The sequence below is a fragment of the Crinia signifera genome, chromosome 2, assembly GCF_055691185.1.
Source record: "Crinia signifera chromosome 2, ASM5569118v1, whole genome shotgun sequence".
Classification (NCBI taxonomy): domain Eukaryota; kingdom Metazoa; phylum Chordata; class Amphibia; order Anura; family Myobatrachidae; genus Crinia; species Crinia signifera.
Window position 1 is genome coordinate 26,277,903 of NC_139218.1, and position 17,878 is coordinate 26,295,780.

The 17,878-nt window shown below is 46.3% G+C and overlaps 1 protein-coding gene across 2 annotated transcripts in view; it reads right to left on the reverse strand.

Annotated features, from left to right (window-relative positions):
* Positions 1–2,724: 2,724 nt before the first annotated feature.
* The window catches only part of LOC146059527 (glutamate receptor ionotropic, kainate 1-like), a 36,936-nt gene continuing 21,782 nt past the window's right edge, over positions 2,725–17,878 (reverse strand). Inside the window, exon 5 of one of the 2 annotated variants that reach the window (XM_083171837.1) lies at positions 2,725–3,177. In XM_083171837.1, the coding sequence (XP_083027963.1) occupies positions 3,022–3,177 (156 nt within the window). In that variant the 3' untranslated portion in view covers positions 2,725–3,021. The remainder of the gene's footprint in view (positions 3,178–17,878) is intronic. The other variant, XM_083171838.1, reaches the window with a different exon arrangement.

The window sequence follows — 17,878 nt, forward strand, 5'->3', positions numbered from 1 at the left end:
ATGCTCGTTGCCAGGGTTTAGGTGCTTACCGCGCGCCAGTTCTCCCTGAATCCGGCACTTCCAGGTTAGCTATGCACCCGCTGCACTCCCCTGACAGACGCTAATGGTTCAGAAGAAGGGTGGTGTCACCGAGTGGGTGACACCAAAGTTCCGGCTCCTTCACAGTAACAGGAGCCAATTGCTGCACTGTAACATTACGTGCAGCACCTGGCTTCTGTCACTGTGTAGGAGCCGGCACTTATAGCCAAAGCACACCCCAGGGGGTAGCCAGCACCACCCGGACTGCCATAGTGACTAAAAATATTCTCAGTGCCACAATGGGTGTCATACAGGCAAGTGACGCCTGTATATACGTCAGTATATATGAGAAATAAAAAATTATTCTCATTTACTTGTTGCAAAATGTAAATTGTGACGAGTGGCGTAACTATATTGTATGCGCTCCCCCGTTAATATTTTAGCAGCGCCCCCCATGTCCCATGGCCACCAATGTACGTCCCCCATGCCAATGTGCCCCCCCCCCCCGTGCCTTACCTCTCCAGGGACCCGCAGAACTTTTCATCTGTGCAGTCCCGGCTTCCCTCCGCTCCTGGCTTCTGTAATGAAAAACGGACCATCACAAAATGTCCGCTCCCATACAGCAGACAGTTTCAGTGAACCGTCTGCTATATGGGGGCAGACATTTTATGGTGGTCCGTCTCCATATCATTAGAACAAGCAGGAGGGGAGCCGGGACCACAGCGGGTCTGTGGCGGCGTTACAATAGCACCGAAGCCATCCAGTGTCCGCACTCACACAGTTCCTCCCCGCTACCGCGGGGGCTGTGAAGCTATTGTAAACCCACTGATTGTGACATAGTAAATAGAAGCTCAGTTTATACTGGCCACAGGGTGGCGATGTAATACATACCGTGATGGACATTCTACAGCAGCCAGTTGAGGATATTCTATAGCACTGCCTATGGTGCGAGATGTTGCGATGAGCACATGTACAATGCAATCCTTATGGACATCTTCATTACCTATCTCCCGGGATGTCCGCTGGAAACCTATAACATCACCGACACAAACATCGGCATAGTCCAACTTTATTCTCCATTAGTGATAATTAGCCGGCAAACCCTTTATGTCTGTAGCGAAATGAGAACATAGGGGTAAATTTACTAAGATGGGAGGTCTATCAAAGATGGGATGTTGCCAATAGCAACCAATTCGATTATAGTATCTATTAGAAGGTGCAAAATAAATAAGAGGTAGAATCTGGTTGGTTGCTAGGGGCAACATCCCATTTTCAATAGAACTCACATCTTAGTAAATGTTACCCATAGAGAGAGGGCAATATAGTCAGATAGAAGATACAGGGGGAGATTCTCTAAGAATCTCCGCCCCCTTCGCCGCCCATCGCATATTTAATTATCGCATATGCTCTAACATATGCGATAATTAAGGCAAAGGACAGCTCTTGCGTTAAGAGCTGTCCTTTGCGGTGGGAGTCGCCGGGTCCCAGCAGGTCCCGGCGCCCCCCCCCTCCCTCACACACCCGGCGCTGCTGCTGCTGTGCCGGGCTCTCCTCCTCCCTGCACCCGGAAGAGGATCAGTGCAGGGAGGAGGTCACAGGTCCGGGCAGCACAGCGCTGTGCTGTCCGGACACAGGTGAGGGGGGAGGGGCGATGCGGGGCGGCGGGGGGTTGGCGCGGGGCGGCGGAGGGATGCGGAAGAAGCCCATTGGCATCGCGGTAACCCGGCGGGGGATGCTTACAGCATCCCAAAATGCGGTAAAAACCCCGATAACGGGGTTTTTACTGCATTTCTTGTTTAGAGAATCTCCCCCTCAGTATATTCATTTATAATAATGGTATAATGATGACACAAACCTATTGGATGCTGCATCCAGGTCTGGAATCAGGATCGGAAGGTGGCATTACCGGAGGTATACCAAGATACATTTCGATGTAAGTCAACACGGACACCGTATCAGTGTACCACTTCCCCTAGTATGGCTCACTGCGTTCAGCACACTATCATACTCTCCCTTCCTCTGTTTGTTTTTGGACGTAGTATATATCGGAATATATATATATATATATATTATAACTGAGATCAGTTTATGTGTCCTAAGTTCAGACACACATAACTGATCACATCATATTACTTTTTTGTAAATGTAGTTAGTATTGGAATTATAAGTATGGGAAATGCGATCTGGTTACTTAAAACATGTGAATGAATGGGTTTGGAGCAGTATTTCACAAAGAGCAGCTAGTGTCAGGGTAAACTCCCAACTGCACATGTTACATCTGCTCCACCTGCAGTGCACATGGTTTTGTCCATTAGAGAGAGAATTTGCTTTTGCGAGTGAACCAGAATCAGGCCCCAAATGTGCTTTACAAACCAACCTGAATCACCCCGCTGGTGAGACCTCTGGTATCTGTAACATTGGCCTCTATACTCTACCTCTACATGGACTCTACTTTCTGTCCCCCGCTGATGGTGACAGAGCCTAGCAGTCATATCTTAGCAAAATTCAAAAAGGCAGAAGAATGCTTGACATAAACCCTCACCTCCCATCCCCCCCAGGATCCTCCACTAGGTCCAGAAAAAGATCAGTCCCCATGGTAATCTTCAAACGAAAATGCAATCATTTTGCCCACACATTTAAAAGCGGACAGTGTTCTTTAGTACAAACCCTTTAATTGTGAACCCAAAGCACAGACAAACTCCTGGAAAAAACCAATATGTCGTGTTTTATTTAGAAAGCACACACATCATTTGTACATGGGAGTGATGCGTCGCTGCAGGTAATGCGTCATATCTGTTCTCACTGTTATATGTTTTTCCGATTTATTATCATCAGTGAGGCGATCGGCAGCTCGTCGGTGGTTCCCACATTCTCCACGTAATGAAGATCCTAGATGTTGTTATAAAAATCATGTAAAGAATTTAAAAAAGGAGACACAGCTTTAAAAAACCCATTGATACAGTTGCAGCCGGTAGTGTCATCTCTTCTAGTGACATCCCGCTTCTATGCCATTGTCTCTTTCCTGATTATCCGCCTCTGGTGGCAGGTCAGCATACTGGTGAACGACGACCGCCCCTTCACCTTCGACTTCTTCTTTAGTCTTTTCGGGTGTTTTAGCGATATCCCAAGTTCTTCCATTATGGCATTAAAAGAAAGACACTGTGAGGGGAGAGAAATACTGTCAGAAATATGGCATGGTGTCTCAGTTATAGCTTGCATCCTATTGGATAGAACTTAAAAAAAGCAACACAGACATCCATGTACAATAGGAAGAGAATTTTCAGGTAGACTTAAAAAAATTGAAATTGTCTTTTGCTCAAGAGAGTATATACAGTAGGTGACCGAAAGTGGCGCTACATATCTACAGTATAGAAGGGCTTAGGACTCTGTAATTAGGGCTGTGTGAGAGGGGGAGGTGCATAGGGAACAGATCTGAAAGTGGGTGCAGGGAATTAATATTGTAGGGTAACTTGTTGTAGGTACAACAGCGGGCATCAAATTTTTTTTGTCAAAGGGGGGTATTTATAAAAGCTTGGAGAGCCTCTGGTTATTGCGGGTTCTTTGCGATACTATCGCCAACCGCCAGGACAGAAGGGGAGCAAGAGACGATCGCGTGCCCTATTCTGTCTGAGCCCACCGCCACCCTCCGTCGCCTCCCCGTAGCCCCCCATACCCGTCTCCCTGAAGTAGATTCCGCTCCCCGCACATGCAGGGTCGCACCGGGACTGAACCGTTTCAAAATCCCTGTGCGATCCTGTCTGAAAGCGGTATAAATGTTCTTATTACCACTGGTCCTGTCCCTGAGCTATAAACCATATTAGACCACTTATGGTGTGTACACACGGTGCTAGTACCGTGCAATGCAATCCCGATGCAATCTGATCGCATTGGGATTGCATCGCACACCATTGCACGGCATACCTGCGATCTGCATACTACTTTGACTATATAGTCAAGGCAGCCAATCTATTAACTATTTATCTATTAACCACCATAAGTGGTTAATAGATAAATGCTCTAATAAGTATTATAATAATATCATCAATCAAAATAAAAGAAACAAAACACGTCTATTATTTGATGTTTTTGTCTCTGTGTCAGCGTCTGTGCTGATTATTCCAGCAGAAGTTGCCACCATGTAGCGGCTGTGGCTCTCGCTGCCTATTTATCTGCCTGTCTGTACAGCACATTGTGTATTTTATTTGCTGAAATGATTGAGTAAAGGCAGATGTCCAACATGAGCGGTAATCACGTAGCTCCAGACTCATTACTAATAATGATGGGAAACACAATCTGCTTCCTGTACAGAGAATAGAAATGACCATAGACTTGTACATGAGATTGTATGTATACAGCTTTACTCTACTAATTTAACCCATTTATTGCCAAGTATATTTGTAAAAATAGGTGAGAAAATTGCCAAGCAAACATTTGTATTCATCGTAATGACCGGTATTGTTATCTTTTATAGGAAATATCATTTTTTTTTTTTAACATAACATTTTTTATTTGAATTTATATAACAAATGTGAGCGACGCTGTTATATTTTAGCTGATATTTTGAACATCTCTCACAGAGATGTTGGCACTGAAACGGTTAAGCATACTATTTTCTTAGTGCATATATTCCATTAATTGCTATACAGGTTGAGTATCCCTTATCCAAAATGCTCGGGACCACAAGCATTTTAGATATGGGACATTTACGGTGTTCGGATTTTTTATTTTTTAAACATACTTACTTGGTCCCCCCTGGCGTCCACGGCGGCCTTCAGGATCTTGTTCAGTGGTCCCAGGGGTGTATTTCGCAAATTTGCAGGCATGCCAGTGACTCCAATGCACTCCTGGGACAGCTGAACACGATCCCGAAGGCCGCCTTGCTAAGTATGAAAAAAAGAGGCGGGAAAATCCGAAATATTCTAAAAAGACAAAACACGGCTTTTGGAATATTTCGGATACCACATCTCGGGGTACGGGAGACTCTACCTGTATAAGTAGATCACATAACCACTGATTTATTCATCATGCCGGCTGGGTGTTTGGTAAAGAACTTCAGTATTATTGTTATATGTTAATATATTTGCAAATTAACCCTTTGAGTGTCAAGGGAATTTGTCGAAAGAGGCGTGAAAATTGACAAGCAATCCTTTTTATTAACCCTTTGAGTGCCAGCGATGCTGGGAGAGATCTTCTAAAACAAGCATGTCCAATCTACGGCCCTCCAGCTGTTGTGAAACTACACATCCCAGCATGCCTTGCATTAATTTTAGCATTCCCAAACAGCAAAACCGTGGCAAGGCATGATGGGACTTGTAGTTTCACCCACAGCTGGAGGGCCATAGTTTGGACATGCCTGTTCCAAAATATCCGTTAAAAATGCCAGCGCCGTTCGCAGCAACCGTGAGGGTGCAATTTTTAACTAAACTTCAAACGATTGACTTGGCTGTATTTGTATTTATTTAAACTAAAAGAACGGTCACGGTGAGCGACGCTGGCATTTTTAGCGGATACTTTGAGGATTGCTTGTAGTAACAATGGCACTCGAAGGGTTAAGGCACAATTCTATCTACAGTGGGGCAGATGTATTAAGCCTGGTGAAGTGATAAAGTACTGTAGCTGGTGGTAACGCCGCAGCCAATCCGCTCCTGTCAAGTTACAGACTGGGTTATCACCTTTCACTTTATCACTTCTCCAGGCTTCTCTCTCGCAATCACCCCATTGGGTGATTCTGGATGTAGAAAGGTGGACTTGATACAAATAGTTTCATATGTCAGACAAGTAGAAGGTGTGTTAGGGTTCTGCGCCCCAATGGCGTACTGCTCCCCCCCTTACCAGCCACATAACTCCCAACATTGGTGGCTGATGGAGACTAGCGGAACTGCAAAGGGGGAGGGACCTCAGGGAAAGGAGGCAGTGCTTCACAGCATACCTGTCACTGTCGGGGTGTGCCCAGCACTTTTCCAGATGATGGGCCTCCCCCTGGCTCTCCCCTACTGTGAAAAGGTTCTGTGCGCATGCTAAGTTCAGAAGACACACCTGAATTTGGTGGCCATAATGCATGCACACAACTCTTGTGTGCTTACATCGCTGCTGCCCAGGTGCCACCCACAAACCACCCATTTACTGTCTTCAGAAAGCAGTTAAGTATGAATGGTCACAAAGATGTGTCTGCAGCTTGCTACTGTAAGCCCTCGCTTCCTGCTGAAGTGAAAGATGCTGGGATAGCCACACTAATACAGTACAACGTCAGTTTGCATTTAGGCAGCGATTAATGTCCCTGTTCCGGAAATAAGGGCTTATTGTGACAATTGCATAAGCCATGCAAAATAAGTAGGAATCGCATTTCCAAATGTTTAAGACCCATTACTGCAAGACGGCCACTGCTTATACATGGTGCCCCCAAGCCATATCTGGCATGCTCTCTTCCGTCCACTCCCACGGTCGTGGCAAATAGGTAAGTCCAGTGGGGTTGGGATCATTTGGTCTACATCATGATGGTCGACACCCTTAGGTCAACATGGTGAAAGGTCGACATGGGTCTAGGTCGACATAGGAAATAGGTTGAAAGGTCATTAGTTCGACAGGTCGTTAGTTCGACAGGTCATTATTTCGACCATGTCTAGGTCGACAGTCAAAAGGTCGACATGGGGTTTTTCACAGGTTTTTTTTACCTGAATGTCAACACAGCCGACATGGACACAGTTTAAAGTGCACCGCATCCGCCCGCTATACGTTGGGCACACTATTTTATCATTTTTCCAATTGTGATAACAGATTAACAATAGTAGTAAATACTTATTGTGGGAAGATTTTTTTTTTTTTTTTTTTGTTGAAGGAAGGTTTTACAGTTTGTTTTTAGATTCACTTATTTTTTTCAAAAACTTTTATATAACTTTTTATTCCATATTTTACACAAATGTGGTCTTTTGGTTTCCACTGTGGATCCCCGAGCTGGCGCATGGCCATACCTTTGAGGTGGCCCGGTTAAGCCAGTGCTCTACTGATCACTGCTACCGGCCAAAGGGCCTAATTCAGACCAGATCGCTCATCTGCAAATTTGCAGACGACCGCGAGTAGATTTCCCTCGGATAAGATACAAAGAGGCTTCTTTACTAAGATGGAAGTTCTTTTGAGCATCTGATGTTGCTATGGGCAACCAATCAGATTAGGGGACTAATTCAGACCTGTCCGATAGGCTGCGCCTAGAGATCTAGAGAACATGTAAATGCTACCTGCCGGGCGAGTGAACATCCTCCCCCCCTCCACCGAACGAATGGCCACATTTGCATTCGAATGGATGTCTGCGCTTACTTATCCATTCGCATTCGGCCGTACGGGCGAAAAATGCTTTGATGGTCGCTGCCTACTAACAAATTATTTTTAGCCAGTCAAGGCTGACTTTTATTTCCGAAGGACATGGCCAAATTCGGGGTGGGTGCTGACGTCACATACGATTTGGGCACTTTACATTCAATTTCCCATGCCGATCCGTCGGAATCTGGTGAAAAGGGCCCATATCATATCAATGTATGGGCGCCTGAAAGACCTATCATACTGTAATATGTATTTATTAAATGGTAAACAGATCCGATAATACTTGGATAAATCAATGTTTAGTGGCCTCTCTCACTTCTACGTTTAGTTTTTGCATTGTTCCTTTCTATTATTCAGTAATTAATTCAGGATATAACAACTCCAAGCTGATGGTCTTCACAGTCATCAATTATTCACTTATTTATTTCGTCAGAACAACCCTCTTGTTCTAACGCAAAATAATTGAGTGAAGTTTTCCCTGAGAATCCTCATTTGTTCCTGTAATCACAGCAGGGTTATTGATGAGGATGTTGTTTAATTTATCTCCAATTATCTGGTCTCCAGAAGGTGTTACAATGTTCTCCGTTACATATTTCTTATATCAGTCCTCAAACAGTAAATAAATTCAAGTGAAAGGCCGAGGGATCTACTCACAAAGCCCGGAAGGGCCCGCAACACTGGATTTATGGATTCATGTACAGTATCCTAGCTCCAGCCAATTAGATTCTCTGTTATGTTATTTTAACCCTGTCGTATTACAGCCAGGGCTGCCACTAGGAATTTTCCATTCCGGGGCTGATTTCCAGTCCGCCACCCTCCCATCCCCTTCACCTATGGCCTGGCTCCAGCTCCCTCATCCCCTGCAGGTCAGCACAGGCAGCTGCTCTGAATGGCTAACAGTACACAAGCTCTGATTGGCTCAAAAGCCGGTGCAGCATTTTAATTGGCCACCGGCGTCCTGCAGTGAAGAAGCCTGTGCTTCGTTCAGTGCACAGAGTGCAGTGCAGGCAGCACAGAGGAGGCAGGTGGTGGGGGGGGGGGGTTTGCGGTGGGCAAAATGAGCTGCCTGGGCACCACAGAGGAAATTACCCCAAACCACTGGACATCATGTTGCAGCAGTGGCCTATTTACAATAGGTCCAATGTGCGCAGTACACACAGGCCCGAGTCCCAGGGGAGCCCACACCACACGCGCTGCTCACTTTTTTTAATACTTATCCCTCCAGAGTCCCACGAGGAATCGCTGATAAAAATGTCAGACGCGCAAATTTTCGGAGTTCTGCGCATGTGCAGTAGCGTCTGAGCGTTCTAGTGCTCCGATTCTGTTATGTGGAGCAGCGGGGCGCTGCGGCCAGCAGAGAGTAGAGGAGGAGGCTGCACACAGGCCTCCTTCTCTCTTAAAGTGCTCCTGTGTTGCAGGCTATGTTTGAAAAACATCAGTTAGCATTTGATTGGTCGGTACTTTCTCTCTCTCAAAGTATTAATAAATATCCTCCAGCCTGTAACATGGCAGTTAGAGATAAAATGCCAATCAAAGTTTTGGGAGACATTTTCTAAATTTGGTAAAAAACATTTACTTATCGGGCATGTGCTGCGCAGGGTTGGGTACAGTCTCAACCTTTTGCAGTCCAAATAGTTTTTGCAATTCAAACCAGTCTGGTTTACATTTTTAAATTTACTGTAATTTTTTTTTCAAATTCAAAAATGGTCTACATCGAATGTTGAACGAAGTTAACACTGGATCTGCTACTAGCGCTAGGGCTGTTGAGCTTGACTAGGCGTTGGACTTGAAAGGGTTAATACTGACAGTCTGGATGACAGTTTTCCTTACCCTCAATTAACTCTAATTGAGGGTAAGAGTTAACTCTAGCCCCTCCTATAGCCACACCCTAACCCTCCGCTTGGTGCCTAACCCTAAACTCCCTGCCTACATCCTAACCCTAAGTGTCGGTATTCAGGCGCCAGGCTTCTGACCATGGGCATTTTGACTTTTTCGAAAGCCAACTACATTCCCTGGCCATGGCAGAGTATGGTATATTATACTCCTCCTATCACTCTGTGCCTCCACAATGCTGCCATGTATGTGCTGTCTGTTGACTACACGTGTGATGTGATGGGTTATGGTATATTAGACTCCTCCCATCACTCTGTGCCTCCATAATGCTGCCATGTACAGTATGTGCTGTCTGTTGACTACACATGTGATGTGATGGGTTATGGTATATTAGACTCCTCAAATCACTCTGTGCCTCCACAATGCTGCCATGTATGTGCTGTCTGCTGACTACACATGTGATGTGATGGGTTATGGTATATAAGACTCCTCAAATCACTCTGTGCCTCCACAATGCTGCCATGTATGTGCTGTCTGCTGACTACACATGTGATGTGATGACCTTCTGAAGTAACTTGCTGGGGTCCTGCAATTACTTTTATTGTCTGATGGGGTCCCGGAGCAAAATAGTCTGAGGACCCCAGGTCTATTATATACAGCGCTCTCTCACTGTTTGGGGAACCCTGCTATTTATATGCTATAACTTCCTCGCAGTAGCGCGGTAATTGATACCTCTGGCTCGCCTGTTTGGCCGCAGTGGTCCTCACTGTGCAACAAAATCCGAATTAACAGCTCTCCTATTAGGTGCTGGGAAAGTGTGTACAGACCTCTATCTCACTTAGAATAACTGTACTTTTGAGGGGCGTATTTATCAAAGTAGTGCAAACGTCCTCCAGATAAATTTTAATTGCTTCCATAGCGCATTACTCCATGCTGTCATTTATCAGGCGCGGAGATAGTGTAAGACAGCACGTACACCGGTCTGCAGTGTAATTAGAGAAAGCAGAGAACAGTGGAAGCGCACGGAATCCAATGGAGATTTAGTGATATTCCGTTTCGGTTCTAGCTTAATGTAACAGGTAAATGGCTTTCGTAATGAGACATTGGACCTGGCTAAAGATTCCCATTCCTGGCTTATACCTCGGCTGGAATGTTTTTCCACCTCCCTGATTGAGGCCTGTGTGATTTTGGCAGCTAGCTCTTGATTGGGCGTAATACAGAGCCAAGAGGTCACATTTGTTTTTGGGCCAGGGAAGTCGCAGTAGCTGATTAATAAGCATCTCTGCTAGAAAACACGTACAGGGTCAATGAGAAGGCTGCGGGGATGTAGGTATAGTGTGGACGCGGTTACTAACGTTCTACTGACTGTTTTGCAAGATTGCAGCAATTTGCTAAGTACATGGATTGACACATTAACGGTCGGATTCTGAGATGAGTGCAAAGCATGCTGGTCTAGCCTCCTGTAAACTGCAGGAGAATCCAGTCCTGATTTCTCAGGTAGTCCCCCTTCCCCACACAGGTTACACTCTGCTGCTCCTCAAACCCCCCCCCCTCCCCATCCACAGCATCATTTTCTACCCCTCCCCACACAGGTTCTTGGCATAACATGTAACGGGGACTCTGCCTGGCGTAACGTGCATAAGGGGACTCTGACTGGTGAAATGTGTATGGGGGGTCTTTGTCTGGCGTAATGTGTAAGGGGCAATAAAGAAGAAGAAAATAAACACATCATTATATTTCCCACTTTAGAGAAGATGCGGATGTTCCGAGCACAATAGCTCCTGATTAATCGGTATGGTTATGATGTTGTGAGCGTATTCCTGGAGCTTACTTATTAAATGTTACACAAAACAAAATCATCTTCCTATTAGCTTCCATGTTATTTGGAACGCATCTCTCGTTAAAAGACTGCCCTGCTTGACCTCTTACAGCCTGTTCTATTTAGGGGCTCATCCAGTACCTCGGATGATCACCCTGCTCTGAGCACTGATGCAGGCTCATTAGAGACATGTTTCAGTTTCATTTATTATTTCTGCAAGCAGGGTAAATACTGACTGCTTTTGCATGTAGCCCACCCTGAATGCCGGACAGCTTTATTTCTACACTGCAATTTTGATTTAATACCTCAGGCTGGAAATATGCAACAACGTTTTGCTATAAAGCTACAGTACTTTTTTGCTTGGTTTCCGCCTCAAAAGTGGCTACTGTAATTCTCTGTTCATCTTTGGATGTACTTGCCTATCTTTTTTTAATTCTTCTCTGGGACTGAACTTGCATTAGGCCCCGCCCCAACTTTGCAAAAATCCATCATTCATAGGTCTGCGCTGAGGGGGGCGGAGATAAAATGAAGAGATTCACATTTTAGCTCCGCCCCTCCCTGTTTATATCTCCATGTTCACTGGATGCATGAGAGCCGTGTGTTTCCTAAGTGGCCATTGGGTCATCCAGTGAGATGACACGACCACCCAATCTCAGACTAAACTGCTGTGTGGACTGCACTAACTCTAGTGCAGGGTGTTCAACATGTGTCCCTTCAGCTTCAATGGAACTACACATCCCAGCATGCCCTGTCATAGTTTTGCTATTGGGCATGCTAAAACTGTGGCAGTGCATGCCGGGATGTGTAGTTCCACAGCGGCTTTAGGCATGCTGAATAACTCTGTTCTAGAGTCTCTAGCAAATGGTCAAGGAAAAGAAATGTTGTGCAGAGGGACCCCGTGTCCCTGCTCTGAGGGCCACATCTTTTGTACTGTGGCTTGAGAACCATTAAATGGGTGACGGTATATTAGGTAGTGCACCAGTTACTTTAGTATATCTGAATACACATGATGAGGGCTTATAGCTCAGAATGGCCGGGAGGGTCCCGAAAATCGGGTCCCCCTCCCGGCCACTCAGAAAGGTGGGAAACCCTCCTGGATACCGGCAGCACCCCCCAAATCTCCCTGCCCACAGCGGTAAAAAACGCAGCTTTTCAGGGGGAGGGGCTAAAGATGCAAATCGTGCCATTTGTCCTTGCCCCCTCCCCCCGAAGACCCACAAATTGCGGGATTTGCCGTATTGGGGGAGGGGCTTGATGACGTCTACATCAGGCCCCGCCTCCTTAAGTGCTGCTGACAGTCTCCTCTCCGGGCTCCTCCTGGAGAGGTAGGCAACCTTGTTATAGCTATATAACCTAGGGGCCGATTCTGGTTCAGTCAGAGTGAACCAAATTCGATCCCTGCCCCGATGGTCGGAGTTTGTGTCTGCGGATTTCTGCGCAGACAAAAACCCCGACTGCGATTGGCCGCAGTGATTTACGCCCTCGAGCCGTCCGCACCGAGCAGTAGCGGCAGCAGTAGCGGCAGCCTCAGGTGTCGCCCATGCAAATGCCGAGCATTCCATGGGCGTCACCATGAAAACGCTGTGCATTCCCATGGGATTGCAGGCGGGACGAGGTGTGCCGGGGCAGGCGGCTGTCTCCACTGCTTTATATTTGCGAAGGCAGGGGAAATCTAATTGATACATATCATGCCCATAAGTAGATAGGTTAGAAACAACTTTAACATATGCTTAAATTAGGACCAAAGAAATATATATATATATATATATATATATATATATATATAAAAAAAGAAACAACCAACAACAACTGGAAATTTGGTAATCAATTTAAAAAAAATTAGAATTTCACTTTTAAGAATTGAACGACACTCTTTTATCCAAAATAAATACTCTTTATTGCCGTAGCCTTCACCTTACCTACTAACAATGTCTGTTTAAATGCTTTCTGCATTAGGTGAGATTACTGCCGAGAGAGAACCTTTCTGTGTTCGCTGCGTTGGCACGGTTCAGTGAAGGTGGAGGCCAGTTCTATCTATTCAGGGGCTTATGGGTAAGAGAACATTTCATCCTTTAATTCCACCGAAAAATGTAGCTGGGGTCATGCAGTATGACAGGGGTTAGACTAGAAAGCAACGATAGTTATTAAAGAGATGGGAAAGGAGAAATAAAATGTGAAAGGTGACTGGGAAGGCGCGGGATGCTGGATGTGGGGATCGCTGCTGTGCTTGTGAATATTGCATTGTCCTAACACAACACCTTCTGAAATATTATACTGAGCAGGGTGGGTGTGTTCCGCGTCTCGCAGAGGTCGCACATGGATTTTGTTACTGTTGCAAGAGAACAAACTTTGTTATAACACATAAAACCTGCCCGCGTGGTCATGCCTGAGATGGGCAAGTGCCGCCCCTCCCCAAGTGTACCCACACCGGTGACAAGGCCCTGAAGAGACTGATTCTAAAAAATGTACAGGGTGTGGTATGACTGCCCGACAATCGGGATCCTGACAGTCAGTATACAGATATCGGAATCACAACTTCCGGTGCTCAGACGGGGGGGGGGGGGGGGGCGAGCACAAAGAAGCCCCTTGCGGGCTTGCTGCAGGCTCAGTAGCTCACTTCGCTCGTCACAGGTTCTATTTTCCCTCTATGTGGGTTGTTTACCCCCACAAAGAAGAATAGCCCCTGTCTCTCTGTATACCCCCTGTTTGAGCACCAGCAGTCGGGATTCCGATGTCGGTATGCTGACTGTTGGGATCCCGATTGTTGGCCAGTCATCCGGTACCCTCGCAATTTTTACAAAAAATTTTAGGGAAAATCAGATTTGCTACAGAAATCAGTGCATTTTATGTTCTGCCCTGCAGTGCAATAGCAAAACCCTGCACTGGTTTTTAAATTCCCCACCCTCAATTGAATTCCACTCCTAATGCCTAACCTCCTCTCCCATAGACTAACCTCCAATCCTGAAGCCCAACCCTCCCCTCCTGTAGCCCAACCTCCCCTCCTGTAGCCCAACCTCCCCTCCTGTAGCCTAACCCAAACCTCCCCTCCTGTAGCCCAACCTCCCCTCCTGTAGCCCAACCTCCCCTCCTGTAGCCTAACCCAAACCTCCCCTCCTGCAGCCTAACCCAAACCTCCCCTCCTGCAGCCTGACCCTAACTGTCCTCTGCCGTACCCTAACCCCCCTAACCATTTCAATCACAACTGCAAACACTGCGGTGTTGACGATTGTCGGTATAATGGCAGTATAATGTCATTATAATGTCTGCCTTCCTACCAAGCTATGTATGCTGTGTGTAATGCTAATTTAATATACAATTTGGTTTATTTGGGCCAATCTCCCATAAATTAAATATTGCTTTTCTCTATACGTTGCGTTCACATAATTTGCGCATCGAATATTTGGCCTTCGGGTAATCTGCTTTGTACTTCCTATCGTCTGTTCATAGAGGCTCTCTGCCAAATAACATCTGCTTGTTATTATTAGAACGTCTTTGTGTTCGCTCTATAAAACCGTCTCAGTAATACAAAAACAAAAAAGAAAACACATAACTGAGAATTCTGCCACCTGAGACACGCGTCTCATCTTGCCTCGTTCCGTGAGGCGAGCCCCGGCAGGGACTATTTATATACAGTAAGCTTTTAAACCCACGGACATGATAAATGTTCAGTAGGTCTCTTATACCGTAGGACTGCGGCACTCAGAACTGAAGCGTGCACTCGCAGACCTTTCCACGGTATGCAGCAATTACATGTGACCTTTCACAGATCAACAAAGCCGCCACATTTGGTTTTAAAAATTGATCCACATTAAGGTTTTTATATTGAGCTGAGAAATGATATACAGTAAGAGACGTATGAACTGTGCTCTTTCATTGGTCCCTTACTGGAGGAACAAGATGAGAAGCGTTGGATTAATGGAGGCCATACACTGTATCCTGAAGAGACGGCTCTCTGATGTATTAAGTGTGTTTCCAATTTTAAAAGGTGGAAAACAGTGTTTCAATTTCGCCGGGTGGATAGAGAGGTGATATATTAATTTCTCTATCGGATAGAGGGGTAGATTCATTAAGCCTGTGATAAAGTGACCAGTGGTATCGCAGCAGCCAAATCAGCTCGTTACTGCCACGTTCTAGCCTGGGTTTGTAAAAATGACAGTTAGGAGCCGGCAGGTGCATTAGAACAGGCCACTTTATCACTTCACCAGGCTTTAAAAAATCTGCCCCAGTGTTCCATTAGTAGTATGGGCATTTTAACGGAGGAGTGGGCCCGTGTGCAGCTCTCTGGGTGGGCCCCCCTCCCAGCCCCCTCCCGTAGTGCCGTACATTCTGGCATTATGCCAGAGTCTACAGCACATGTGCAGGTCTCTGGAAAGATGGCTCCTTCCATGTGCCGGAGACTAATTATACTACTGCGCATGCATGGTGGCCATTTTGGAAGCGCCTAATGTGAAACTTCGGAAAGGCGACTATTAAAACATGTTTGTGTGGTGTGGGGCCCCCTTGGCTCAGGGGCCCATGTGCACTGCACATATAGCACCGGCTATAGAAACGCCGATGATTCATAGTCCCTCCACCACTTATCACAGTGTTTTTCAACCACTGTGCCGTGGTACACTCGTGTGCCTTGAGCTGTTCTTAAGTCTCCCGCTAGAGATGTCCGCACCAGTTTACAGCCACCACCAGTTCAACTGTTATTCACTGGTCTCTTGTTTTCATGGGCCAATGCATTTTATTTTTGTTACCTGTGGGGACCAGTGTTATTGTTTTTTCATATGGGGGGGGATATGTATTTTTCGCTGTGGGGGATGGTGTACGTTGGCAATTTTAAAATCTTGTTCATTGTGCCACGAGTTGAAAAAGGTTAAAAATCACTGACTTAGACTAAATCATTTGAAAGTCTGCAAATTGTAAGACCGTAAACTACAAGGGGCTATGTTACAAAAGTAATCTGAGTATATGAATGGCTACCTACTTCTCGCCTCTATAAGGTGAAGTACCACCACTGACCACTAGAGGCCACTCGATGGCCCAAATTACTTTGTGTGCTAACAAATGTCATAACAGAAAGTGAACGCAATTTTTGCAGGGACACTGATCGGTTTCAACCTTGCTGGATATGGAGAGAGGGAGCTGTGAATACAGAGATTGGGGGTAGGAGCAAATAGGGACTGGGGGTGGGGGCAGAGAGATTGTGGGCTAAAAACTGTCACGGCTCAAAGTGAAAATAAAAACTGTCACAGCTCAAAGTGAAAGTACATTGTAGAAGCTGTCATTTTGATGGGCTTTTAACTAGTGGAAACATATTTATGTTTATTTTCAGTTACACTGTATTTAGTTCATAGATCCTGACTTTCAAGACTTACCGCTCCCCCAGGCTTCTAAGCATGAGATCAGCCGTTGTCATGAGTAACAGCATTGAGACCTACATAGTCCAAAAGGAGTAAGCATCCCTCTCGCATTCCACCCACTGCCTAGCAAAGTGGACAGACTTGGAAAATAATATCCGTAACCTGCAATTAGGGCCGAGGGGACGCGGCCTAATAATGCAATTCTATTGTTATCACTCTCATTTGCCATCTAGTCAAATATGCAAAATTCATAGCATTTTACCACTAATGTAGGGTACGCACCAGAACGGCCATGATCGTATGACGAGCGCAAAACGATTTCCTGAAACCGTAGGATGGTCGCACGATTGCATTGGAGTACGCAATCTGCACACATTCGGTAGCCAATCCAATGTAGATGACGAGTCTTTAGTGCAGCAGGTAAAATCTCCACAGCAACCAAACGACCGGCGGGGACGCGCATCGGATCAGAGTCGCATTGAAAACATGCAAAATTCTGCTCTATTTACATACAATCGGTCGTTAGACCAGTGGCGTAAATAAGGCTCCGCAACCCCCGCGGTGGCGGGGGGGAGCCGGTGCCACAGGGGCGCAGGTGCCCCGCTGATACTTGCAATGCATTGCACACTGCCTGCTGCAGCCCACAGCGCACAGCTTGGTCTGATAGATGGGAGGGGACTCAGGGGAGTAGAGGGGAGGCATCTTACAGTACTTCCTGTTTTATTAACCCCGGCAGGCATCCTGTCAGCCTGAGCCGGGGCCGGGCTCCCTCGCACACAAGCGCCGCTGATCAGCAGTCCGGCGTGCTAATGCATGTCCTGGCTGCACCCCCACAACTATAAACACGGCCACCGCAGTGTCATGAGTGCTGGCTCTCATGTATGCTGCTGCTCACCCGCCCGGTGGATTCATCCCCCCCCCCCCCCCCCCGGTCACGCCGGTGGGAATGGAGTCTGCACAGCAAGCTCTATATGCGGGGGTGCGTGCGTTGTTACCAAGCTCTGCCTTATTGTGCCCATTTGCCTACCCGTGCTTGCTCTCTTTCCTCGGGCCGTGACCTGTACTGGGCTGCCTGGGCTGTTGGAGGAAGAGAAAGGGCTGCAGCTGAAGAGAAAATGCCTCTCCACAGCCCCAACATGTAAGTTGAATTTAAAGTAACTATTAGTAGCAGGCAGGCACAGCACTATAGGTTTGGCTGCCTGACTAAATTGACTTTTGTGTGTGTGTGCATGTGTGTTTTTGGACAGTGCAGTCACAAGCTGACATTGGTTGTGTGACATGTATAGGCCATGTTAGATGCCTATCTTTAACTATATACCTCCCAGCCTAAACTTAATTGTACACCCCCTGTAGCCTGCCTACCCCTACCTATACATCCCCAACACCACAGCCTAGCCCTATCTATACACCCGCCACCTAATTTAAGGTGCCCATACACGCTGTGATAGCAGCACGCGTTGCGATGCGTTATGGGCTGGATCGCAGCGCATGCATTTTGCATGTGATTTGCGTGCGATGTGATCCGCGGGTAGTACAAAAAGTATGT